The sequence below is a fragment of the Brachypodium distachyon genome, chromosome 5 (assembly GCF_000005505.3).
Source record: "Brachypodium distachyon strain Bd21 chromosome 5, Brachypodium_distachyon_v3.0, whole genome shotgun sequence".
In the NCBI taxonomy this organism is placed as follows: Eukaryota; Viridiplantae; Streptophyta; class Magnoliopsida; order Poales; family Poaceae; genus Brachypodium; species Brachypodium distachyon.
This window is the reverse complement of record NC_016135.3, coordinates 17,284,887-17,310,506: the sequence shown is the minus strand read 5'-3', so window position 1 is coordinate 17,310,506 and position 25,620 is coordinate 17,284,887. Positions and strand designations below refer to the sequence as shown.

At 46.6% G+C, this 25,620-nt stretch overlaps 4 protein-coding genes across 7 annotated transcripts; 2 read left to right on the top strand and 2 right to left on the bottom strand.

Moving 5' to 3' along the window:
- Positions 1 to 1,128: 1,128 nt before the first annotated feature.
- On the top strand, positions 1,129 to 2,821 carry LOC100823222 (peptide methionine sulfoxide reductase A2-1). Its single transcript, XM_003579942.4, has 2 exons — positions 1,129 to 1,711; positions 2,360 to 2,821. Exons 1-2 carry the CDS (start codon positions 1,382 to 1,384, stop codon positions 2,594 to 2,596), a joined length of 567 nt encoding a protein of 188 aa, XP_003579990.1. The 5' UTR covers positions 1,129 to 1,381; the 3' UTR covers positions 2,597 to 2,821.
- Positions 2,822 to 3,418: 597 nt separating this feature from the next.
- Positions 3,419 to 7,988, bottom strand: LOC100822917 (signal recognition particle 19 kDa protein). 2 transcript variants are annotated; one of them, XM_003579941.4, is made up of 4 exons: positions 7,927 to 7,988; positions 7,597 to 7,819; positions 7,376 to 7,475; positions 3,419 to 3,904 (listed from the first exon to the last, which is right to left on the bottom strand). In XM_003579941.4, exons 2-4 carry the CDS (start codon positions 7,783 to 7,785, stop codon positions 3,774 to 3,776), a joined length of 420 nt encoding a protein of 139 aa, XP_003579989.1. In that variant the 5' UTR covers positions 7,786 to 7,819; positions 7,927 to 7,988; the 3' UTR covers positions 3,419 to 3,773. The 2 variants fall into 2 exon arrangements, with proteins under 2 accessions (XP_003579989.1, XP_010240033.1); XM_010241731.3 differs by having other exon boundaries at positions 7,376 to 7,472.
- Positions 7,989 to 15,455: 7,467 nt separating this feature from the next.
- On the top strand, positions 15,456 to 17,260 carry LOC104585364. Its single transcript, XM_010241732.3, has 4 exons — positions 15,456 to 15,639; positions 15,739 to 15,999; positions 16,081 to 16,380; positions 16,513 to 17,260. The coding sequence occupies exons 1-4, from the start codon at positions 15,541 to 15,543 to the stop codon at positions 16,849 to 16,851; spliced, it is 999 nt and encodes a 332-aa protein (XP_010240034.1). The 5' UTR covers positions 15,456 to 15,540; the 3' UTR covers positions 16,852 to 17,260.
- Positions 17,261 to 18,483: 1,223 nt separating this feature from the next.
- On the bottom strand, positions 18,484 to 23,094 carry LOC100822604 (signal recognition particle 19 kDa protein). 3 transcript variants are annotated; one of them, XM_024456347.1, is made up of 4 exons: positions 22,868 to 23,094; positions 22,409 to 22,631; positions 22,188 to 22,287; positions 18,484 to 18,842 (listed from the first exon to the last, which is right to left on the bottom strand). In XM_024456347.1, the coding sequence occupies exons 1-4, from the start codon at positions 23,077 to 23,079 to the stop codon at positions 18,712 to 18,714; spliced, it is 666 nt and encodes a 221-aa protein (XP_024312115.1). In that variant the 5' UTR covers positions 23,080 to 23,094; the 3' UTR covers positions 18,484 to 18,711. The 3 variants fall into 3 exon arrangements, with proteins under 3 accessions (XP_024312115.1, XP_003579988.1, XP_024312116.1); XM_003579940.4 differs by lacking the exon at positions 22,868 to 23,094 and adding an exon at positions 22,743 to 22,804; XM_024456348.1 differs by lacking the exon at positions 22,868 to 23,094 and having other exon boundaries at positions 22,409 to 22,735.
- Positions 23,095 to 25,620: the final 2,526 nt, after the last annotated feature.

Below are 25,620 nucleotides of genomic sequence, written 5' to 3'. Positions count from 1 at the left end.
GCAGCTTCACGCTCTTTGTCTTCGATTGTCGTCCGCTTGGCGAGAGTCTGGCCGTGCCGGATGTTGACGAAATTGCCGTACGTATTGTCCTTCACAGGCGTTGCGTAGCTAGCTGTGAGCCTGTGATCACAAGCTAGCTCGCTCGATTGTCGTGTGTGCGGATGTAGAAGCAGGAAGCTTTAGCCACGAGCGGTCCTCCTTCGTCCTGGTCCCGGCAACTTCCGCTGATCGGCACATGTTCCGGAAACACGGGCCCCAGATGGTACGAGTTGAAGTCGGCGTCGAGGAGGCCTAGGCCTTCACTCAATTTGAGTCATTTAATTGGTATGGAGCAAGTATTTATACCGTGAACGTTAGTACAAAATGGCATTCAGCCATTCAAATTTTTTAACTGCATGCACGTGTGACGTGTAGGCTGGGAGCATTCAGCATTGTCCAAGGCGGTGATGTCGTGACGATTCTTCCTGTCCAATGGCACGAGCACGTACGGCAATTCCAATCGTTATCTCTGCCCGCCAGCGCGCGGTACGTTGGCCGCACGTCTGCTACCAGGGGGGGTTGGGGTCATTTAGCATGATCGGACGGAACGTATCTGTTTAAGTCGAATGGACCCTGGCACGCCCATCACACGGGAGCATAAATTAGTACGGAGTACGGTCTTTATCAGCGTGTTTGTCGGTTACTGTGTGTCCATGCATTGCGCGTAGTTTTTTCCTTTTCGAATTGCACGTGGTTGGCTCACACAGCAGCTGAAAGCGCCAGCTCGGAATATTCTTGCGCCGATTTTCAAAGATTATTTTAGGCACCAGACGTTGAGTTTACTTTCTCCCTTTTCTTGAGGCATTTGCAGATAACCAATTTTTTTTAGAGTAAAAGCCGACTAGACTAGGCACATGGCCGAATTCCAAAATATTACAGCCCATAAATAGGTTAGCAGGCCCATTCTCGTTACGTAAGAAATCGATGAAATAGACTAGCCCAGAGCACCAGACCATTTAGGGCCTATTTGATTCATTGGAGCAATTGCTAGGCACCTTCCTCCGTGTAGTACATGCTCGCGACGATCACCTCAAAAAAAAAATGCGGAAGCTTTAAAAAGGATTGACTTGAAATGCTGAAGTCAAGCCACAAATTTGGCATTAACAACGCACAATTGCGGACTACATTTAACCACGGATCCGCACCATTCAATTTGTCTCTGGAGCAAGTGGCCACACCTCACCGCCCCCTGATAAATCCCGGAAGAGAAATTGTCCGTCCAGCCTTTATAAAACCTGCAGTTCAGGATCGGATCCTCCGTCACCACCCTACCATCATCAACGAATCCACCCCTGAGAAGTCCACCCCTCCACCACAACACCAACAACAACAGATCGCCGCCATGTCCAGCTCCGGCGTCGACGGAGCGGCGAACCCGGCGCTGGGGCCGGACACGGACGCGCCGGCCGGCGAGGGCCTGTCGCAGGCGCAGTTCGCGGCGGGGTGCTTCTGGAGCGTGGAGCTGGCGTACCAGCGGCTCCCCGGCGTGGCGCGCACGGAGGTGGGCTACTCGCAGGGGCACGTCGACGAGCCGACCTACCGCGGCGTCTGCGGCGGCGGCACGGGCCACGCCGAGGCTGTGCGCGTGCACTACGACCCCAAGGAGTGCCCCTACGCCGTGCTCCTCGACGTCTTCTGGGCCAAGCACAACCCCACCACGCTCAACAGACAGGTACGCCGATGACTAGTGCTTTGATGTTTGACGTGCGTACTGCGCAGCGCCCATGCCGTCGGCCTTGGCAACGGGGCCGCGCGTTCCGATCTTGACGCCGGCGTTGCAAGGTTCAATGAACCTGGCACGGGTTCGCTTCGGGGGCTGACTCGTTCTGAGCAAGTTGGTTCGGACCAGCAGTTATCTGGCCCATTAAAACAGAGCCGGGCCAGTATTCCGTTATCTGGCCCATTAACACAGGGCAGCGGCATATTCTGGCTTCTTTTTTGAAAGTATATCCTGTCTTCAATACCGAATACAGTACTCCACTCTTTATGGATATTATCCGTTCTTCTCTGGAATGAAATAATTCCATGAAAAAGTAGACGATAGGAATAACATAATCGAACATCCTACAGACACGCACTGAATAACTTTTAAATGGATCCCTCGATACCCCCATTCCTTTAGGAGCTCCCATTCGTTCCCTGCAATCTATATACATGCCCCCATTACTTTTGGACGACATTTTATACGGATCCGATGGAGTATGCTGTGACTCACTGTGTACTCAATCCCCGTTTCCTACGGTTTAATCCGCAGTACGAGTACATTTTTTTTGGCGGGCTGCCACATCGTTGATTGATCCCTCGCCGGTGTATATGACAGGGCAACGACGTCGGGACGCAGTACCGGTCGGGCATCTACTACTACACGGCGGAGCAGGAGAAGGAGGCGCGGGAGTCGCTGGAGGAGAAGCAGCGGGAGTGGAAGGAGCAGATCGTGACCGAGCTCCTCCCGGCCAAGAAGTTCTACCCCGCCGAGGACTACCACCAGCAGTACCTCGAGAAGGGCGGCCAGTCCGCCAAGAAGCGCTGCTCCGACCCCATCCGCTGCTATGGCTGATAGCATTTGTAACTGTTATTAAGATGTCGGTAGCATCATCAAGGACACCATCGTCTGCGTGGCTGTGCCGGTGCCAAATAAGTTTGTGGTTTTGGTACTAAATAAACGTATGTTTGCGCCGTCTTGTGAAGCTGCGGTCGTCCGGTGCTTGATCCTGTGTAAGCTACGTATACTCCTATTTATGTCAATCTAAAATACCAGCAGTAGCACTGGCCAATTGTGCGCGCTTTGCTGCATCGTTCATCAAATTATTTGAAGAGTAAAATCCATATTAAACTTGATCTAGTACAACAAGTGATTATAACTTTCTAATCCATGAAATTGCGTAAACAGATTCATGAGCCATTTAGTACGGAAATCACTGCCCTGGTCTGGTCTGTTGGAGCATCTGGCGCGTTCGTAATAACTACATCTTGAATAATATCAGGTTCTCTCTTTTCAAATGCCGGAAGATCTTTAAAGATGAGTTGAATCTTATTTTTCAAAGAGCTAGAAGAAAGAGCTACATTCATTTCCATAGCAGGATAGAAAATTTTAGATAGAGCGGCGTGATAAATCACTGCTCGGAAAAATCTTAGCAGCGGTGGCGGTGCTAATCTGCTTTGGGTATGCTGAAAAATCTGAACACATTTTAGATACTTAAATTTTCTCTCCCTGCCCATAATGGTTTGGTGTACCGAAAATATGAGTAGTCGTTGGAGGTGCTCTTACGCTGAAAGCTAGAGACCCATCCACAGGGTATTGGAGAGGAAACAGGAAGGATTTTATCTGCAATCCCAACATTTCCTCTCCCCACCGATAATGGCACAGGCAAACGAGCCCTGACGATTTTTTCTTTCCAATCAGAGAAAACACGCTCCAGTGTAGCGCAGGTGTTTCAGCCAAGGCACATCATTTCATGTTTCCAACTGTTGGATTTGCAATTTTGCATGCAAGGCCAAGGTGACACTAAACTGAAAGCATCTGCAAACTTTGACTACCACAGTCCCAAACTAACACTAGGTCGCTCTTGCTTGGCTGCTTGTAACCTCTAAAAGGCCACCAGAAAGACGGTCCAAATGGATCAGGAATTCAGAACCCCGAAAAATTCATCAGAGGAGAGACAGAACTCCCTCAAGGAATTTTCTATGGAAATCTATAAACAGAAGAAGAAAAACAACACGAGATGCTGCTTTCATCACTTCTTCTTCTTCCCGCCTTTTGACTTGGAAGTCGGGGCAGCTGATGAACTAGCCGATGATTCCTGCTTCTTAGTTCTCCCTTGGTGCTTGGGTACCAGCTCTGCTATTTGGATCATCAACTGCTTCTCTGTGACGAGAAGGAACGGCGTCAGTGGGATTGACAAAACATGTGCAACGGCATGCAAGAGAATATACACTAAGATTTCAAGAATTGCCAGCCATAAAACACAAAGATTAGAACTAGGAATTATGCCCTAGTAACAGAAACTTCAGCATTAAAGTTATATGTTGCTAAAGTACAGGAACAGTAATATTCCCCTAGTAATGCACACCGATAGTGAGGCACAGGAAAAATGTTACAGATCACAGAAGATCTAGATATGCAACATGATACAGGTGGATCGAGAAATTCAAAGTTGCATCAGAGCACGTGCTCCAAAGTGGAAAAAAAATCCAAATGTCAAAAAAAAATCTGAAACAACTAGATATACAAATGTTCATGGAAATAGGACTAGTTTTACATCCAGGATTAAAAAAAATAGTGCTCAACATTATGCATTTTTGTATTTTTGCATTTTTAGAATATTGAATTTATTTTCTGTCGGGCTCCAAAAAAGCCTTCTCTCTGATGGGCAGTTAGAAGCACATAGAAGACCTGAACATTTGAAGTACTTTATGAATTGCTGTTCGTTACAGAAGCATGCACATGCTTCTAGGAGCCATTTCAACATTCATAATCATCATGCATCTACTCTATACTGAGCAAAATTGAAAAACAAGCTTAATTTGGAGGAAAGGAACTCAACATTCATAATCATCATGCATCTAACTCTACTGAGCAAAATTGAACCAAATTTTCAGATAAACAACATCATTACAATGGTGCTGGGTTGCAGCTAACATAAATCAACCTAGCCATACAGCATCAAGGATAAGTGATCATGACTAAATTACTGAACTCAATATACTACTGTCTATAACATGATGAAATAATATGACGCAACACGAACTACGTGGTCCAAATGAGGCAACATGTGCAATTTGTCCCCAAGATTTTTGATGCCACAAAACATCCAGGTGGAGAAGTATGTGTGCGCACTGTAATGCACGAGGGGAGGTTCTCAAAGGATGCTATTCTTAGGAAGTTAGTAGCTGGTGCCTATTCGTACGGATTTGATACAGACTAGTTCATTCGTTAGGAGGAGTCGCATCTATATAATGGATCGTCACATTCTATTTGGAATTAAGAAAAATCAACCAAAAATGTCATTATCATATCCCGGTGATATTTACCCATAATGATAAATGATATAAGTTACCCATTCATCATGCCAAGTGACAAATTGTCCTTGCAATCTGAGTTGGGGCCATGAGTTACCAGCTATGTTGCCAATATTGTTACATCTAAGTTACATCATGACAGACCTAAAAGTAAACCACACTGCTGAATGGAAACGAAACAATCATGACAAACATGTCTAACAATCATGGGACCTCCTATAGTATCTATCTGAATTTTGACAAATGAAAATCAATGTGAAGATGAAAACTTGCTTTCTTAATAATGCAAATAGGGAACATTTGATACAAGATCCAGGACTACAGCAGTTCTCCTTATACTAGTCTTTATCTGGTGCCAGATTTGGAGTCATATCAAGCACTTCCCTAAGATCATTTGCAAGCATGGTCTCTTATCCATTATTTATGCATTGCTTTATTCAGTTGTGCTCTAGGACTCGTTTACCAGCAAAAAGAAGTCCAGTTGGACAGGGAAAATTGAGTTGAATGATCTGATGGACCCATTATATTGTTTTTCCAACCAACTTTATGGAGCGTAAATGAGGAAGAAAAGGAACTGGTTCATGTATTCCATCACAACCTTGACCCATTTTGTTCTATCTCCATTCCCCAAACATATCTTCTGTTTACTTAACTAGCTAAATACCCATGCGTTGCTATGGATAAAACAAATTAGACTACTAAGAAATCACTATTATATATAAGTGGCACTGGCTAATTTTATTCTAACTTTGGTGACAGACATCATCACCATGTCAATCTTTTGCAGTAGATTTAATTGATCGCATTAGAAGGGGATGGGGATTTTTTATTTTTTGACAATAGAAGGATGAGGGTTTTTTATACAATAAAAGGAGGTGACGGATCTCCGCCACTGATTGGCTCCTCTATGAGAGTAAAGAACATGGTATGTGGAACAAGGCTTCACAAGAATTCATGTACACATCAAAAGGGGTCAAGCTACAACCTTCGAATTTTTTTCATGTCCGTGCACCATAATGGTTCAAGCCATGAGAGCTGGGTGCAAACATCAACTTTGTGTATTGAATATTCACATGGTTGTTTATGAGATTACAGAGCCTTGTCGTCTACACACTAAGACTACATGGATGGGGAGAACGTCAGTCTTTTGGAACTCTCCAGTTCTCTATCGGTGCAGTAGTATGTATCGGTAAGTAACTTTGTTCGACCACTATTATGTTACAATATGATATAGTTATCTATTTCAGTTCAAAATAATGTCTTGCATACTCCTATGTCACCTACTATGCCCCGTTTTATCCACGATTCACTTTCTCCATATGGTCATATGTTGTTATTTGTTAATTGGATCAAATGGAAATAAGCATCAGGGTGTTGAGATGAATTGGCCACATAGATTTCTGATTCTGGGAAATTATATTCTTTATTTTGGGAAAAGATTGATCATGCGTTTGGTGGGTGTACTAGGAGCAGAACTAATTAATCAGGCAAATCTGAAAATTAAATTGGCATACATGAAATCTTTTGGGTGCTACACTTGTTCTGAAGTATGACATTGCACTGTACTCCCTGAAATAGTACAATTTTGTACTAAATCTGAGACACCTATTATGGATCGGAGGGAGTACAAAACTACAGAATACAACATCCATAGCTTAATCATACTATCACAGCATCATTATCTGCATACAATAGCCAATAGGATAAACCACCACAGACCATATGCAAGCAAGTCAAGATAACCATATCTATGTGAGCTGTCAGTGTCAGGGAGCAGTACATACCTTATTAAGGAACTAATCCTTTGCTACTTATGATGACTAAGAACTTGATCTGTATTCACAATACTGTGCTCGCTAAATGAAGGGAGGATCAAACAGAAAATGTAACACTTCACCTCCTACCATGCATCTCTTTCTTGACAAGCATATGGTGCACAAATATCTGGATATTCAACAACTCAACTTACCACAAAAACGCTGATCTGGCGGAACCTTGGAAAGGAGACAAGATTTGCATGGGACCAAATTTAGTTCCTTCTAACAAATTAAACGGGTGCATTTTAACAATAGCCCATGACAAGTATCATCATTAGGTTTTTGTGGAATCCATATTTCATCGAAGCGATCACGTAATTGGCATATCATATATTTATTCCTGACAGCTCTAGTAACTGCACTAATAGGATTTGGTATAGCTTGAAACAGTATGGATGGTATAATTCATAATAAAATCGTAACCTCTATTCGCAGTGCATGGTGAATATAGATGGAAGTCAAGGTAGCTTCCAGGATCAATCAGCAGTTATAGGACATACTTGTTCTAATTGCAGGATTGACTGGGGATCCGTCTTCATTTTGGAGCTGCACCCTCACCCTCCCCCTCTGGAAGAAATCTCGCGGATACGCCTTATCCTGCTGCATATACACCATAAGCAGTCCAAACAACAACACCTAGAAAAATCTAAGGAAGAACCAAGGGAACTGGCGGTCTCGAACTGCAAAATTTCAACAAAAAGAAGGGGACAAATATGGGTACCTCAATCTTGCAAGGGATCTTGAGGTAGGTGCAGCTGTCCAAGATCTCGCTGCAGGTTGGGTCGGCGCAAGCCTTGGCGGCGGCGATACGGCGGCCCTCGGCGACAGTCTTCTTGGAGTTGAGGTACACCGGGTAGATGACGTTCCACTTCTTGATGCTGCTCCCGCCATCGCTGCCGCCGACGTCCATCTTCGCGTGAATCGGGTCAGGCGCGGAGCGGATCCTGGTCCAAGAAGCAAAGAAAGAACAGAGAACGCGAGGTTAATGCAGTTCTTGTAGTGGTCGGGCACATGGGCGGAGGACCCAGTAGGGCAAGGGCGGCTGCCCTACCTTGATTTTTGCCTCAGTTACGGATTGTGGAAGATTATGAAACGGGGAGCTAAAGGGCGGAATCCGTTCGTGGTGTGATGGGAGGAGAAACGGTCGGGAGCGAGAGAATCGAAGGGGAGATCAACTTGCGGTGGAGGCGCTCGGGCGAGGAGGAAGACGATGGGCGCTCGGCAACGTGATGGGTGGCGGCGCTCGGCCGAAGAGGAAGAAGATCCAGGAGCGAGGGGACTGGGTCGCTCGGCAGAGGGAGGGAGGGGCCGAGGGGGTACAGTAGCCGACTACTGACGAGGCAGACCGGCAGAGAGGGAGGAGGTGTAAACGAGCTCGCTGACACAGTTACTCCTGTACCTGAGCCGTCTGGGGCCGAGCCGGGTTTTGGTCCGGGCTTGTGAAAGCCCGACCTTCAAATACAAAGCCCGAGCCGTGCCCAAGTCCGATTTTTTCTTAAAACTTAAGCCTGAACCCGGCCCGACCAAAAGCCCGAAAGCCCGAGGCCCGGCCCGAAGCCCGGCCATTGACATAACCTGCAACAGAATAGTCATACTCATGCACAAAAATGATACTAAATCAGATACAAAAATTGTACAGAATAGTCGCGGGACGAAGAGGCCATCGCTCGGAGAATAGATCTAGGGTTAGGTTTTACAGCGAAGAGGCGGTGGCGAAAGCCTTGAACGGGCAAGAAAAGCGGCGGCGGACAACCGAGCTAGCGCGCGCGAAGATGCGGTGGCGAGCTCGGTTGCTGAGAGTTAGGAAGCACGGCGTCGGAAGAGCTCAGAGCTAGCAGCAATGGCGGAGCGCGCGAGGAGCAGAGAAAAGCAGAGGAGAGCGAGAAGGTTGGGGGAGTGCGAAGGGTTTTCACCCTCGCCCCCTCCCTCTATTTATACCCGCAGCGCACTAATGGGGCGCGGATCTTCCGCGCCCACGATCCCTGTGGCCAACGGAAAGGCCGCGCACGATCATGGGGGCAATCAACCCCATTAACGCGCACGCGCTCGGTTACTGCGCGGCGTGGCGCAGTAAATCCCGTCAAATCCTTCAGGATAAGGATCCGCGTGGGAACCGATATTCCTCTCTTAATGGTCTGTCGGCTTTACTGTCCGATGGGACGACACGCTGGCCTCAAAAGGCGCGCCGGCAGTACTTTGGGTCTTATCTTCCAGTTACTTAAGCAGAGCACAGAGTACAAGTGACAGGTGGCACCAGTGTCGGCAGAAGCGAGTTTTCTACTGTCGGCCATGGAGGAGAAAGGAATCTCGGCTCAGGGTTGAATAAGCACGCCGACTCGACATGTCATAATAACTTGATCTCGGCTAAGAGAACTCAAGTAATCACAGATTTTTGCCAGCGTCAATATACATCTCAGACTAGCAACAGTATACATTTTGCAATGGAGGAGAACACGAAGGTACAGATCTGGGTATACATCTCAGTTTCCTACCGGCGAGATGGCACAGACTATATTATAGCACAGATGCGGGCTTCGTCGTATGGCTTCAAATCTTCAGCAGTCAGCACCTGAGGCGGGAGACACCGTCAAGATATCACGGATGCGGTAGGGAAGACGTCGCCCTCAAGCTTCAGTACAGGAGGCCCGCCAGCGCAGCACTGTCGAAGTAGGGGATGGGAGGCTGGCGTTGGTGTTGGCGCGTGAATGGAGGAGGAAGGGGCCGGCTGTGGCGGCGCCGAGCCATCGGACGAGAGGAAGGGGGCCATGGATGCGCCGCCAGGGAAGGGGATCTCAGCGGGAGGGACGGGGGATTGAATCTAGGGTTCACCGGTTCGGGAGATTTACTGGGTTGTATACGAAACGGGCACTGTGGCTTGCTGGGCTTCCTGAGGCTGGGCCTTTTCCGCTAGTGAGTCTAGTGTCATACCGGGCCGGGCCGGGTTTTTTTCGGGCTGCAAATCAAAGCCCGAGCCCGGCCCGAAAACTGTGTCGAGCTGAAAATCAAGGCCCGAGCCCGGCTCGGGATTTTCGGGCCGGGCTGCCCATGCCCAGGTATAGTTATGTCGTGGGGATGACCCCGGGTAGGATCAGGACGACACACATTAGCCGAGGTGACGAAGGCAAAGCCGGCACAGGCATGTACGTTGGAAGCCTTAAGCCGAACTAATACTAAGCCGGCATACTAAGTGTATGCCGGCAAATCTATCTTGTCTTATGTGATTGCAGGATAAGGACGAATACTCTGATCTCGGCCAGTGCCAAGATGTCTCAATGGTCTTATCCTCATCGCATGGCGCATAGTAAAACAGCGTTATCTTTATCACGGGAAAGCAGTCGCTGCTTACGTTGCGGTGCCAGGCGACTGCGCAAAGAAGCACCGAAAGAAAATCAGTGACAGAAGCCGGCAGGTGGCAGCAGTACTTGTTGCAGGACGCCATGAAAAGTAAAGTTGTCTTGTCCCCTGCGGTGCCACCTGGAGGGAACCAAGACGCGTGCCCAGCAGGGCCCATAGAAGATAACGTTAGCCCTTGACCAACATGTCAGTGTGACATGGGCGGTCCATAAATAGGAGCACTACCCATCCCTGGAGATGGATCCATCACTTAGACATCTAGGATTTTCCCCTTCCTTTTCTTCTTCTTCCTCAAGAATACTGCTCAAGGAGCGCCATTGTAGATATTGGTGTCTCGGCTTATACAACAAAGCAGGAGTAGGAGTCTTACCTCGACAAGAGGGCTCCGAACCTAGGTAAAATCTGTGTGTGCTCGTGTGTTTGTGCGTGTTTCTCATCACCTCCTCCCTCCTACGGTTTCTCCTTCATCCATCGGTCCCAACATAAGCCATCCTATGACATCTGCCGTGACACCACCACGACAAGTTCCCTCCGTGGCTCCGTTCCGTAATCTAAGACAATAATTAACGGATGGAGTACATCTGTAAATGCAGTAATTTAACAGTTTAGTTCACAACATGAACATGGTTCAAAAAAGCATCACTTAAGCGCGCAAAAGTTCTCATCGGTCGGAAAACGCATCGCTTAGACCTTGTTTGGTTAGGCTTAAAACCGCTTTTTGACTTTTGGTTTTTCTGCCACAAAAGTATCTATTTGGATGCTTTCACCTTTGACTTTTCACATCTTACTTAATATTTTTAGATGATGGTATAAGTAAAAACCAAGTCAAAATCATCTAAATAGGAAAAACACCTAAATAGGCGTTTTTGTGACTTATAAGCCAAAAGAAAAAAAAACAGTTTTAAACCCAACCTAACAGGGCCTTAGGCCCTAAGCGACTACTTCAGGGCTGATAAGGCTCGTTAGCATTGCTACCTAATCTAACATTTAATTTCTCAGTCAACACAAGATCAGCATAAGTGGAGGATAAAACAGTAGCAGCAGAAGTATTACCTTTTGGAATCTCCAGGTTCTTCACTTTTGCTTGATGAATGGCTCTGTCTTCCACCTTTGCATCAGCTTACCCTTGATTCTATAGCCTGGCACTCCTCCTGTAGTTCACCTCTGTGTTATTCCCATCAGCAATCTCACCAGGCATTTCTTCTGATCCATCAAGCAAAACATCCTCCACATCTTTTGGGTCAAGTTCCTGAAGCATCTACTTGGTACCTTGCACTCGCTAGACTTTAGTAGCAAAGGACATCTCCTCAGAGACCACATCATTATCATCTTGACTGCCTCCCTGCAGAGCATGTCCATCACCATGAAATTCAGAAAAGTTATTCCCAGTCTCACTAGCCCCCATCTCAGCCTACCTGCCTGTGAAAGCACCTCTCCTCTGCACCTGAACCTGATTCGACTTAGCCAATAAGAGTTTCTCTCTCATTGCAGCCTCCTCCCTTATTTGCAAGATAGCATTCAATTTACTGTCCACCTCAAGCTGAACTAATCTCTCAAAGGCCTCCCTCTCTGCCCCAAACAGACACAGCTGGTCAGAAGCTCCACCTATAGCCCCTTGATGTCCCCCCTGTCCTGAGCTCTGTCCCACATTTCCTGCAGCACCTCCACTGCCATTCTTTTCCGTGAGTCCACCCCCATTTTTGTGCCTCTTCAAATTTTTGTCCCCAGTGTTCTTGTTGTCTTTCTCCTCACCATCTTTATCCTCTCCCCTTGTTAAACTAGATTCAAACAAGCCACCAACTTCAACCACTTGCTCAAGATCAAAGAAGATATCAAATAACATCAAGTCCGCTATTAACTCAGCCACTGAGGGAATAAGATCAACATCCTTCACACCCACCTTCAGCCTTACAATATCATGCTTTCGAAAAATGCTCATATCCACCTCACTGACCACACCAATCATAGATAGATACTTTTGCGGCAAAGTAATGCCTAAGTTCATCAAGGACACCTCCTGCTCTCACCCAAACAGTATGGAGCTTGCCCTTAGCCATGGCTTCAGAAGACCATCTTTTCACAGAAACAAAAGCATTAGTCCCTTGAAGGGTAAAAGCTTGGTAACATCTTGCTTCCTCCACCTTAGCAGCTGAAGGGAATTTAACCATCATCCTCCCATTGCCCATATCTTTCACTTGCCATTCCCACTTCCAAGGATAAGTCTCTGCTAGACCTAAAGAGGATTGATCAGCAATTAACTCCCCCTTTTCCACCACCAGAATTGCCAGAGAACTCAAAGCAGATCCACCTCCTCCCCTCTTAACATTCTGAGCCTGAACCTTTAGCTGAATATCCAACTAGCTTAGCCACTAGCTTAGCCACTGGCTTGATCTGAAAAGGCCATACACACTTATTTGGTAGCATGACTGGCCTTCACACAGTTCTCACAAACCACTTCCACCTTGCAATCTTTGCTGACGTGCCCTTCCACATCACACTTCTGACAGATGAATTTCCTAGGCCCAATCTGTTGAACTGAACTAGCAGACTTCCCACTGTCACTGGCTTTTGCTCCCCCACCAGTATCACCAGACCCTGAAGCACTAGGTTGCTTCGGTGCCCCCTGCCCGCTAGCTTGCTGCTATTGGAAGTTGCCCTGATGCATGTGTTCTTGGAACTGAACTCGAGGAGGCATCCCACTCTGGTAAGGGCCTTGCGCCTGCCCCTGGAACTGATTAGGCAGCGGTGGATACTCCGGCCCTCCCGGCGGGAAGAAGCCCTCCCCTCCCTAGTAATCCCAGTACGGTGGACCCTGCCAGCCTCTCCCCTGCCCGTTCTGCCAGCCCATCCAGCCTCCACCCAAACCACGACCTCGGCCATCTCCGTATCCACGCCCAAAAGGCTCACCCCTACCCAGGAATCTCCGCGCCATCGCCGCCGCTGCAACTTGCGAGAAGGAAGAACTGAAAATCCGAGAGAACTCACCTCCACCACTCCCCACCCGTGGCCAATCTGAGATCAGATTTGCAGTCGCCCGCCTTTGATCCACAAGCCACCTGCCTCGGTACTGTCGCTGCGGCGGCTCCTGCGTCCACAGATGCTGGAAAAGCGAATCAAGAGGTGAAGCCTCCGAAGTCACCGGATCTCCCCAAAAAACACTACCGCTCGCCTCCAAAGGTTGATCGGACGGTGGGGGCGAACCACACGTGGACGGCGAGGATGGCACCTCCGTTCACCCTTCCTCGTGCTGCAACCCTCAAGTCCCCTTTCCAGAGGTTGCTTTCTCCTTTACCGAAACTTCCAGAGAGACATCGATTCGCTGCCGCATCTTGAGATGAGGAACTTTCCACTGCGATTCTGATCCGTCCCAATCTTCATGATCCAGCTCAACGTCGGAGGGATCATGGGCGAAGGTGGGTGAAGACTCAGAATCGCCAATGGAGTCGCCAGATCTCGCGAGAGAGGCAATCAAAACCATTCATGTGAAGTAAGTAATATTCAACCACCATGTGTGCGCTTGTTAGGGCGATGTAGTTCGTGCTTGGGATCTCACCATGTATGCGCTTGTTTGGGTCCCGGCAATGGTACGAACTTCTGCTGATCGGCACATGGTCCGGAAACACGGGCCCCATATGGTACGAGTTGAAGTCGGCGTCGAGGAGGCCTAGGCCTTCACTCTTGTCTCTGACATACAAAATAAACGTATGTTATTTGTAACTGTTATTAAGATGTTAGTAGGATCATCAAGGACATCATCGTCTGCGTGGTTGTGCCGGTGCCAAATAAGTTTGTGGTTGTGGTACTAAATAAACGTATGTTTGCGCCACCTTGTGAAGCCGCGGTCGTCCGGTGCTTGATTTGTTTGCTTGGTCTAGATGGTACCGTCAGCCCGTTTGCTAAGCGAGCTTGGCTCCTGTGTAAGCCACGTATACTCCTATTTATGTCAATCTAAAATACCAGCAGTAGCACTGGCCAATTGTGCGCGCTTTGCTGCGTTGTTCATCAAATTATTTTGAAGAGTAAAATCCATATTAAACTTGATCTAGTACAACAAGTGATTATAACTTTCTAATCCATGGAATTGCGTAAACAGATTCATGAGCCATTTCGTACGGAAATCACTGCCCTGGTCTGGTCTGTTGGAGCATCTGGCGTGTTTGTAATAACTACATCTTGAATAATATCAGGCCCTCTCTTTTCAAATGCCGGAAGATCTTCAACGATGAGTTGAATCTTATTTTTCAAAGAGCTAGAAGAAAGAGCTACATTCATTTCCATAGCAGGATAGAAAATTTTAGATAGAGCGGCGTGATAAATCACTGCTCCGGAAAATCTTAGCAGCTGTGGCGGTAACGCGGCCCGCCACTAAGCCTGCGCCACTGGTGCTAAGGAGCACCGATGGCGGGTACAATCACCGCCACGGGTGCTAACCAGCACCAGTGGCGGTTCGCACAACCGTCACTGGTAATTCGTAGGGAGCTTCAGAAAATGCACCGGTGGCCGTGGAAAGGACAGCCACTGTTACATACCAGTGCCGGTGCGTCATCACGGCCACTGGTAGTGCCCAGTGGCGGTGGGTACACACGGCCACTGTGTATATATGTTGCTGCTATACTGTGCTACAAGAATATTTCAATAATTAAATAATTTATTTATTTATTTTCAGTAGAAAAACGTACCAGAACCCAGTGGCGGTGTTTAACCACCACCACTGGTACAGAACCCAATGGCGGTGATGCACCACCACCACTGGAAATCACCAATGGCGGATATTTAGTCACCGCCACTGGAAATCACCAGTGACGGGTGTTGAGTCCGCCATTGATGTCCTCTACGCACCTTTCGGAAGGTGCCGAAAGCATCTCCAATGGCAGGTTAGGAACCGACGGTGGCAGCGACTTTGCCCGCCATTGATGCACTATGATCTGCAGTGGCCGCGATTTGACCCGCCACCGGGGATAAAAACACGTGGCACGGAGTTGGTGGCGGGCGTGATCACCGTCACCAACCCAATATTTTGACCGCGGTTTGAAAGGTTTTGAGGTAGCAAGGCTGATGTCGCGAGAGCCGCGGCTGTCAAGGCAGAGTACGGCTATAGGCCTCCCTCGCCGATCGACGATGTACGTACGTACAGCGCGATCCCCGTGACTTCCGCACGGTACCCATGCATCCAGCTATCTACCCACCGCGCCTTCACGGGGCACTCGCGTGCAAGCCCCACTTTACTCCCGGCCGCCTCATAAAGGGTACGTACGGCACGTCCATCTCCTCCCTTGACCGGGCGATCCATCGCCGGCCGGCACGCATATACATGGGGAAGAAACCCGGAGGCGGTGGCTGGCTGGCCACCGTGAGGAAGGTCTTCAAGACCAGCCCCTCCTGCCCTACCAACAAGAACTACTCCAACAAGGTCCGGTCCGCCCTTGTTGCATGCGTCGAGAGGCCGGCTTTCAATTATTCCTATATATCTTGACAGTCACAGACGTTTGTTGATTATACGTTCAAGCAGGGAACGGGAGGAGGCGAAGAAGAGCAGGAGGCGGCGGAGATAGTGTCCGACGAGCACTTCCCGCCCGCTGACACGTCGCCGGACGCAACAACGAATGAGGTCGTCGTCACGAGGCGGAGGGAGTTCCACCACGGTGGTGTGGAGGCGGAAGCCAGGAGGGCGCGCCGCGCCATGGCGTCGAGGGTGGCGAGGATCGCGGCCTTGCGCGGCAGGGAGGAGCGAGCCGCCGTGCGCATCCAGGCATTCTACCGGGGCTACTTGGTACGTACGTAGCACCAGACTTGTTCCAGGAAATTAACATCTGGAGACGCGCGCGTGCAATTGGTTGTTTGTGTGTTTCAGGCGAGGAGAGCCCTGCGCGCGCTGCGCGGTCTGGTGCGGCTGCAGGCGCTGGTGCGCGGCCACCAGGTGCGTCGCCAGGTCCATCTCACCATGCGCTGCATGCAGGCTCTCGTCCGCGCTCAGGCCCGCGTCCGCAGAACCCAAACCCACCGCCTCCTCTTCTTGGACGACCACGTGGTGCGGCGACCACCAAGAAACAGCATCAACGATAATAATGCGAGCCCGTTCCACCGAGGCTGGGACGCCGTCATCCGGTCCGGAGCCACCACGGAGCCGGCCTACACAGCATTTGGGTACCAGGTGCCGGCGTTTGCTTCCTTCCATGTTCTAGCTATATATCTGTAATTCCTGCTAGCTGAACCAACCAACGTTTTTTCCTTTTTCTATTTTTGAGAGGACGTTTTTCTTTTCTTTTCTGTGTGCGACGAGCAGGACAAACCCAACGGCGCTGCAGGCTGGCACTGGCCGCTGGAACCCTGCACGCCGCCCAGTATTGGGCCGCCGGCCCAAGGAGGCGTTTCGGTGGAGATAGACCCGAGCAGAAGACCCAAGATCAGCCCACCCAAGGACCTCTACCCGGTGGTGCGCGCCGAGGTCCCGAGCTACATGGCGGCGACGCAGTCCGCGCGCGCCAAGGCCCGCATGGCGTCTCCTGCTCCGAGGGCTCACGTCCGGAGCCGGTCCGGCTCGGTGGCGCTTGGCGCCGCCGGGCCTGGGGGCTCTACAGCAAGCTCGGGCTGGAGCACGAGTAACAACGGTGCGCCGCAATAGATCAGGGAGGGGTACAGCCCGGAGTCGAGCTGCAGCGGTGACCTGACGCCCCCGACGCTTCTTGCCGCCGGACGCCGCAGCAGGGCGCAGGGCTATGTTTGATTACACATTAACTACAGAAACATCAAACGTCATGCTCCCTCTGATCCATAATTTGCCCAAATATAAATATAAATGTATCTAAGACTAAAAAACGTGTCGATACATGTAAGATTTCGATAATTAATATGGATCGGAGGGAGTAGCTGCAAGTGTTTATTGCTCTCATTGTACTTAAAAATGGATGATGCATACACTAGTATACATGACAGCATGATGTCGTCGGAACTATTGTTCACTCTTGTACAATGAATACAATTTGAGTAACAGAAACTTGCGAATGTCGTCTCGGAGTAATTTACTCCAGAAATGCTCAACTCTTCATAGTCAAGGTAAGGCTAGCTACGTACAAGTCAATTTACTTAAATTTTGATCAAGTCTATAAGAAAATCTACCAACATTTTACAACTCTAAATTGGTTTCATTAAATGAATCCATCATAATACATATTTTCATAATATACTTTAAGATTCTAGATGTTGATAAGAAAATTACAAACTTAGTCATACCTTAAGAAATTTGAATTGAACAAAGTTAGAACTTCTTATATTTAGGAGATAGTAGAGTCGGATCTATTGTTATTAACCGATTATTTTATAACATCTTGGGAGCGCGCCATCTATTTATAACCCTTAAAGTCGACCTTGCACACTAGCCGCTAGGAGTCGACCTTAATTAGAGCATTTCCAACACCCTACTCATGTTTACCGTGAATACCTAAAAACTACCAATATGGATATTTTGCCCAAAAAGCTATCCAACAGCATACCCATTTACCGAATACCCATAAATCATGGGTAGTTACCCATATTTTGCGCCACCACCCCCAAATATGGGTATTCCAATCCACGAGACCCCCAAAAAAAAACATCAACGCACTGCCAAGAAGGAGAACTACCATGAACTAGAAATTTCACGCCACTGCCCAACCTCGTCGTCCGGCACCGGAGCCGGCCTAAACTCTCCAGTCGTTGTCTCGCTCTCCTCCGGCGCTCATGCTAACCCTATCCGCCGCTGCCATCCTCCGCCACCCGCTTGAGCAGTGCCATCGCAACCGCACAGCCCCTCCCGACTCACCGCACCGTTGTCGGACGCCTCGAAGAGCCCTGCTCCACCTCATTGCCGCCTCTGGAAACCAATCGAGCAGAGGGATGCAGTTTTTCTCCCTAACGCCGCTCCGGAATCTGTCACCCTCATCTCGCGCCGCGACCCCTGCCGCCATCTTGCACCTTCTCTGGTGCTCTCGCACCGCCCAATCTCCATGCCACCGCCCGCGCGTCGCTCCCCCTCATCCATCTCTGCTCGTTGACCCTTCCCGCCGCTCGGGACCTCCTCTAGGATATGTGCCTCCACCTCCCTCTCTCCATGCCGCCTGCTCGCGACCTCCGTCTCTCCTCGCTGCCTGCTCGCTTCCGCTCAGGAACTCCGCCGCCCTATGACCTCTGCGGGCCAGGGCACCGCCAGGCGAAGGTGCCGTCATAGCCTGGGCAGGGGACTTCACATTATATTTTGTATGCAAGGCCAAGGTGACACTAAACTGAAAGCATCTGCAAACTTTGACTACCGCAGTCCCAAACTAACACTAGGTCGCTCTTGCTTGGCTGCTTGTAACCTCTCAAAGGCCACCAGAAAGACGGTCCAAATGGATCAGGAATTCAGAACCCCGAAAAATTCATCAGAGGAGACACAGAACTCCCTCAAGGAATTTTCTATGGAAATCTATAAACAGAAGAAGAAAAACAACACAAGATGCTGCTTTCATCACTTCTTCTTCTTCCCGCCTTTTGACTTGGAAGTCGGGGCAGCTGACGAACTAGCCGATGGTTCCTGCTTCTTAGTTCTCCCTTGGTGCTTGGGTACCAGCTCTGCTATTTGGATCATCAACTGTTTCTCTGTGACGAGAAGGAACGGCGTCAGTGGGATTGACAAAACATGTGCAACGGCATGCAAGAGAATATACACTAAGATTTCAAGAATTGCCAGCCATAAAACACAAAGATTAGAACTAGGAATTATGCCCTAGTAACAGAAACTTCAGCATTAAAGAAATATGTTGCTAAAGTACAGGAACATGAATATTCCCCTAGTAATGCACACCGATAGTGAGGCACAGGAAAAATGTTACAGATCACAGAAGATCTAGATATGCAACATGATACAGGAGTCGAGTCAACATCCAGGTGGATCGAGAGATTCAAAGTTGCATCAGAGCACGTGCTCCAAAGTGGAAAAAAAATCCAAACGTCAAAAAAAAAATCTGAAACAACTAGATATACAAATGTTCATGGAAATAGGACTAGTTTTACATCCAGCACAAAAACAAATAGTGCTCAACATTATGCATTTTTAGAATATTGAATTTATTTTCTCTCGGGCTCCAAAAAAGCCTTCTCTCTGATGGGAAGTTAGAAGCACATAGAAGACCTGAACATTTGAAGTACTTCTTTATGAATTGCTGTTCATTCCAGAAGCATGCACATGCTTCTAGGAGCCATTTCAACATTCATAATCATCATGCATCTACTCTATACTGAGCAAAATTGAAAAACAAGCTTAATTTGGAGGAAAGGAACTCAACATTCATAATCATCATGCATCTAACTCTACTGAGCAAAATTGAACCAAATTTTCAGATAAACAACATCATTACAATGGTGCTGGGTTGCAGCTAACATAAATCAACTTAGCCATACAGCATCAAGGATAAGTGATCATGACTAAATTACTGAACTCAATATACTACTGTCTATAACAAGATGAAATAATATGACGCAACACGAACTACGTGGTCCAAATGAGGCAACATGTGCAATTTGTCCCCAAGATTTTTGATGCCACAAAACATCCAGGTGGAGAAGTATGTATGCGCACTGTAATGCACGAGGGGAGGTTCTCAAAGGATGCTATTCTTAGGAAGTTAGTAGCTGGTGCCTATTCGTACGGATTTGATAGACTAGTTCATTCGTTAGGAGGAGTCGCATCTATATAATGGATCGTCACATTCTATTTGGAATTAAGAAAAATCAACAAAAATGTCATTATCATATCCCGGTGATATTTACCCATAATGATAAATGATATAAGTTACCCATTCGTCATGCCAAGTGACAAATTGTCCTTGCAATCTGAGTTGGGGCCATGAGTTACCAGCTATGTTGCCAATATTGAAAATCAATGTGAAGATGAAAACTTGCTTTCTTAATAATGCAAATAGGGAACATTTGATACAAGATCCAGGACTACAGCAGTTCTCCTTATACTAGTCTTTATCTGGTGCCAGATTTGGAGTCATATCAAGCACTTCCCTTAGATCATTTGCAAGCATGGTCTCTTATCCATTATTTATGCATTGCTTTATTCAGTTGTGCTCTAGGACTCGTTACCAGCAAAAAGAAGTCCAGTTGGACAGGGAAAATTGAGTTGAATGATCTGATGGACCCATTATATTGTTTTTCCAACCAACTTTATGGAGCATAAATGAGGAAGAAAAGGAACTGGTTCATGTATTCCATGACAACCTTGACCCATTTTGTTCTATCTCCATTCCCCAAACATATCTTCTGTTTACTTAACTAGCTAAATACCCATGCGTTGCTATGGATAAAACAAATTAGACTACTAAGAAATCACTATTATATATAAGTGGCACTGTCTAATTTTATTCTAACTTTGGTGACAGACATCATCACCATGTCAATCTTTTGCAGTAGATTTAATTGATCGCATTAGAAGGGGATGGGGATTTTTTATTTTTTGACAATAGAAGGATGAGGGTTTTTTATACAATAAAAGGAGGTGACGGATCTCCGCCACTGATGGGCTCCTCTATGAGAGTAAAGAACATGGTATGTGGAACAAGGCTTCACAAGAATTCATGTACACATCAAAAGGGGTCAAGCTACAACCTTCGAATTTTTTTCATGTCCGTGCACCATAATGGTTCAAGCCCTGAGAGCTGGGTGCAAACATCAACTTTGTGTATTGAATATTCACATGGTTGTTTATGAGATTACAGAGCCTTGTCGTCTCCATACTAAGACTACATGGATGGGGAGAACGTCAGTCTTTTGGAACTCTCCAGTTCTCTATCGGTGCAGTAGTATGTATCGGTAAGTAACTTTGTTCGACCACTATTATGTTACAATATGATATAGTTATCTATTTCAGTTCAAAATAATGTCTTGCATACTCCTATGTCACCTACTATGCCCCGTTTTATCCACGATTCACTTTCTCAATATGGTCATATGTTGTTATTTGTTAATTGGATCAAATGGAAATAAGCATCAGGGTGTTGAGATGAATTGGCCACATAGATTTCTGATTCTGGGAAATTATATTCTTTATTTTGGGAAAAGATTGATCATGTGTTTGGTGGGTGTACTAGGAGCAGAACTAATTAATCAGGCAAATCTGAAAATTAAATTGGCATACATGAAATCTTTTGGGTGCTACACTTGTTCTGAAGTATGACATTGCACTGTACTCCCTGACATAGTACAACTTTGTACTAAATCTGAGACACCTATTATGGATCGGAGGGAGTACAAAACTACAGAATACAACATCCATAGCTTAATCATACTATCACAGCATCATTATCTGCATACAATAGCCAATAGGATAAACCACCACAAACCATATGCAAGCAAGTCAAGATAACCATATCTATGTGAGCTGTCAGTGTCAGGTAGCAGTACATACCTAATTAAGGAACTAATCGTTTGCTACTTATGATGACTAAGAACTTGATCTGTATTCACAATACTGTGCTCGCTAAATGAAGGGAGAATCAAACAGAAAATGTAACACTTCACCTCCTACCATGCATCTCTTTCTTGACAAGCATATGGTGCACAAATATCTGGATATTCAACAACTCAACTTACCACAAAAACGCTGATCTGGTGGAACCTTGGAAAGGAGACAAGATTTGCATGGGACCAAATTTAGTTCCTTCTAACAAATTAAACGGGTGCATTTTAACAATAGCCCATGACAAGTATCATCATTAGGTTTTTGTGGAATCCATATTTCATCGAAGCGATCACGTAATTGGCATATCATATATTTATTCCTGACAGCTCTAGTAACTGCACTAATAGGATTTGGTATAGCTTGAAACAGTATGGATGGTATAATTCATAATAAAATCGTAACCTCTATTCGCAGTGCATGGTGAATATAGATGGAAGTCAAGGTAGCTTCCAGGATCAATCAGCAGTTATAGGACATACTTGTTCTAATTGCAGGATTGACTGGGGATCCGTCTTCATTTTGGAGCTGCACCCTCACCCTCCCCCTCTGGAAGAAATCTCGCGGATACGCCTTATCCTGCTGCATATACACCATAAGCAGTCCAAACAACAACACCTAGAAAAATCTAAGGAAGAACCAAGGGAACTGGCGGTCTCGAACTGCAAAATTTCAACAAAAAGAAGGGGACAAATATGGGTACCTCAATTTTGCAAGGGATCTTGAGGTAGGTGCAGCTGTCCAAGATCTCGTTGCAGGTTGGGTCGGCGCAAGCCTTGGCGGCGGCGATGCGGCGGCCCTCGGCGACAGTCTTCTTGGAGTTGAGGTACACCGGGTAGATGACGTTCCACTTCTTGATGCTGCTCCCGCCATCGCTGCCGCCGACGTCCATCTTCGCGTGAATCGGGTCAGGCGCGGAGCGGATCCTGGTCCAAGAAGCAAAGAAAGAACAGAGAACGCGAGGTTAATGCAGTTATTGTAGTGGTCGGGCACATGGGCGGAGGACCCAGTAGGGCAAGGTAGGGCGGCTGCCCTACCTTGATTTTTGCCTCAGTTACGGATTGGGGAAGATTATGAAACGGGGAGCTAAAGGGCGGAATCCGTTCGTGGTGTGATGGGAGGAGAAACGGTCGGGAGCGAGAGAATCGAAGGGGAGATCAACTTGCGGTGGAGGCGCTCGCGCGAGGAGGAAGACGATGGGCGCTCGGCAGCGTGGGTGGCAGCGACAGGAAAGAAGATCCAGGAGCGAGGGACTGGGTCCGTACCCCCTCGGCCCCTCCTTCCGGGTCTATACCCACTTGGCCCCTCCCTCCCTCTGCCGAGCGACTCACCCTGTGCATTCAGTAAAAACCAAGTCAAAATCACCAAAAACATGTGAATAGGTGTTTTTTGACTTATAAGTTAAAAGAAAAAAAACAGTTTTGAACGCAACCAAACAGGGCTTTAGGACCTGAGCGACTACTTAAGGACTGATAAGACTCGTTAGCACAATTCTCAGCTGCAGGGCTTCTCTCTCTCCCGCCTGATTCCTTCCAAGAATCTCTCCAATTTTTCCAATTCGCCTTTTTCCTCCAAGGATTCCATCAATTTGGGCGAGCAACAGAATCCCGCCAATTTCTCCTGGGCGAGCAACAATGTCTCTCAAATTCTCCAATTCTCCTTGATTTTCTCGAAGAATCCCGCCAACTTCTCAGAAACAGAGTCTGTACGGAATGCTTAAGATTCAATTACTCTCAGCGGTGCCTCACCGCTCGCTTAGCACTTTCTTGAATCCTGGTTCACAAACTTATAAAACGCAAGAACAATGTATTAAACTGGGATTAGTGATATTGTTTAAGAAATACATGATAGACGAAAGAATGACAAACTCATGTTAGGTACCGTAAACATTGCATCAAATTGTTAGCTATTCGAATTAACTCCAAGACAAATTATTAAATCTTTGTCAGATGTACATTTGTTTGCGCGAATTTGTATTTGCATCTCTGTATAAAATAATCTGCAAAGTTTCAGCTAATTTAATTCTGGATCAATAGAGACAACGCTGGCGATGACTTGTCAAGCTACGCATTTGGACCGGGTCTGAGAAAAATGTCATAGGAGTCAGCGACGGCTGGTAAATTGTTGCGTACTTCGACGACGATATGGCCAACAAAGACCGGCTCTTCAAGAGACCCAACTTCCCGTACTATAGTTCTTAACTGTCGTTCCTTTAATCATATTTCTTGCTTAATGAAAGTTGATATAGAAATGTTGTAAAAAAATAAAGTTGATATAAAAATCATCTTACTTGATAACAGTAGATGTGATAATCATGCTCAGGTGGTGTATTTTTCTTTTAGTGAGTTCTAATTTTGACATACCATGTTTCAGATCGTGTATTTTTTGTTGATAAGATAGCAAATCTCTCGAAGTATGGAGAAGGCGTTGTTTATTATGCAAAATATCTACTTGATATTTTTAGGTCGATAAGTATGAAAATATCTTTGGAAGTAAAAATAACTATATATTTACTCATAAAACATTAAGTTGTTGGTAAGCTGCTCACTTCGCTCAAGAACTATTTGCATCAGAATAGTAGCCATATATTCTATGTTGTAGATATTTTTTATTACGATCATTCGATTATGGTCGATTTGACATATAATATGAGGAAAATTTATGTTTAACATAAATATCAGTAGACTATATATCATAAGATGTACAAGATAAAAATTCATCCTAAAGTCTGGACAATCAATTTAATTAAAATATATTTTGCGAACCTAGAAAAATAGTAAATGTGAAGAATTCGCCCATCCTCAAAAAAATGATCTCCTTCGCCGATGGTCGGGCATTTAGGGATTTTGGATCAGGCCAAGAGAGAGCCATGGAAGCAGAGAGCTTTGGTGCATACCAGGAGATATGGCGACTTGCGTTTTCCTGGAAACCAACGGGAGTCCGTGGAACATAAAACGCTCGAGGACCGAGCCGGCACGCCGGCACGGCTTGATGTAAAAGGAGAGCACGGTGTTTGCTCAGTTGTCTTATTTGGCGAACGACATGCGTATCTAGTATCTCTTTTGTCTTCTCTGCTGCTTTCAGAGCATCTCCAACAAAATCATTTTTCAATGGCATTGGCATCCCCTAAACGGTCAAAATGTCATGTTTGTTAGGACACATCCCCCAAACATGCCCGTCCCGGCCCACAACAAGAGATAGAAAATGTGAAGAAAAAGTAAAAAGGAAAGGAAAAATGATAAAGAGGAGAAAAAACTAATTAGAGGGGTGTGATTGGGTGATGAGGGCGGATACATGTCCACTTGCTCCCCCAAATGACCAAAAACCGGACATTTGGGGCCAAAATTTGAGCGATTCCATTCAAGTTGTTCTTAAGATGTGTTTAGTTCGAGGCTAGGTTCACAAGGTATTCAATGTTCCTGTAGCATTTAACAGTAATATATCATATTCACAGCACAGAAATATATATATATATATATGAGAAAATCACACATTCATGATAGATAACAACATCCGTTCACAAAACTTATTACAAAAACACAGATATTCAATGTTTAACATTGTACATCAAAGTTTCAATACATCGGCACAACCCCGCCTTCATAAAAATCACCGTTTTCCTTCAGGACCTCTTTGTTGAGAATTGTGGCTATCTCCCTCTGAATATCGAACACAAGAACAGCTGCGTTGTGTCCATATTCTGATTCGGTCTTGAAGTAATCCACCATCTACTGGTAGGTCATCTTCGTCTTGGGCTTGAAATTGGTGATCCAATTGCGGATGATGTACGCGCAGTAGTACCCACAGAAGACCGTACCTTCCGGCTGTTGTATGCATGGGAAGTTTCTGTGATGGGTTATTTTCTTCCTACCGTAGTTTGAAGTCGCACTGCTCATAGCCTTTCTTCCGTCGGAG

Bases quoted from the DNA above. Each gene is read 5' to 3' on its own strand.
- LOC104585364 (XM_010241732.3), top strand. From the start codon at position 15,541: ATGGGGAAGAAACCCGGAGGCGGTGGCTGGCTGGCCACCGTGAGGAAG. The intron at 16,000-16,080 runs GTACGTACGTAG...TGTGTGTTTCAG, and splicing joins CATTCTACCGGGGCTACTTG to GCGAGGAGAGCCCTGCGCGC. The intron at 16,381-16,512 runs GTGCCGGCGTTT...TGCGACGAGCAG, and splicing joins ACACAGCATTTGGGTACCAG to GACAAACCCAACGGCGCTGC.
- LOC100822917 (XM_003579941.4), bottom strand. From the start codon at position 7,785: ATGGACGTCGGCGGCAGCGATGGCGGGAGCAGCATCAAGAAGTGGAAC. The intron at 7,476-7,596 runs GTACCCATATTT...GTGTATATGCAG, and splicing joins AGATCCCTTGCAAGATTGAG to CAGGATAAGGCGTATCCGCG. The intron at 3,905-7,375 runs GTATGTCCTATA...TTCTCGTCACAG, and splicing joins CAATCCTGCAATTAGAACAA to AGAAGCAGTTGATGATCCAA.
- LOC100822604 (XM_024456347.1), bottom strand. From the start codon at position 23,079: ATGTTTTTGGTGATTTTGACTTGGTTTTTACTGAATGCACAGGGTGAG. The intron at 22,288-22,408 runs GTACCCATATTT...GTGTATATGCAG, and splicing joins AGATCCCTTGCAAAATTGAG to CAGGATAAGGCGTATCCGCG. The intron at 18,843-22,187 runs GTATGTCCTATA...TTCTCGTCACAG, and splicing joins CAATCCTGCAATTAGAACAA to AGAAACAGTTGATGATCCAA.
- LOC100823222 (XM_003579942.4), top strand. From the start codon at position 1,382: ATGTCCAGCTCCGGCGTCGACGGAGCGGCGAACCCGGCGCTGGGGCCG. The intron at 1,712-2,359 runs GTACGCCGATGA...TGTATATGACAG, and splicing joins CCACCACGCTCAACAGACAG to GGCAACGACGTCGGGACGCA.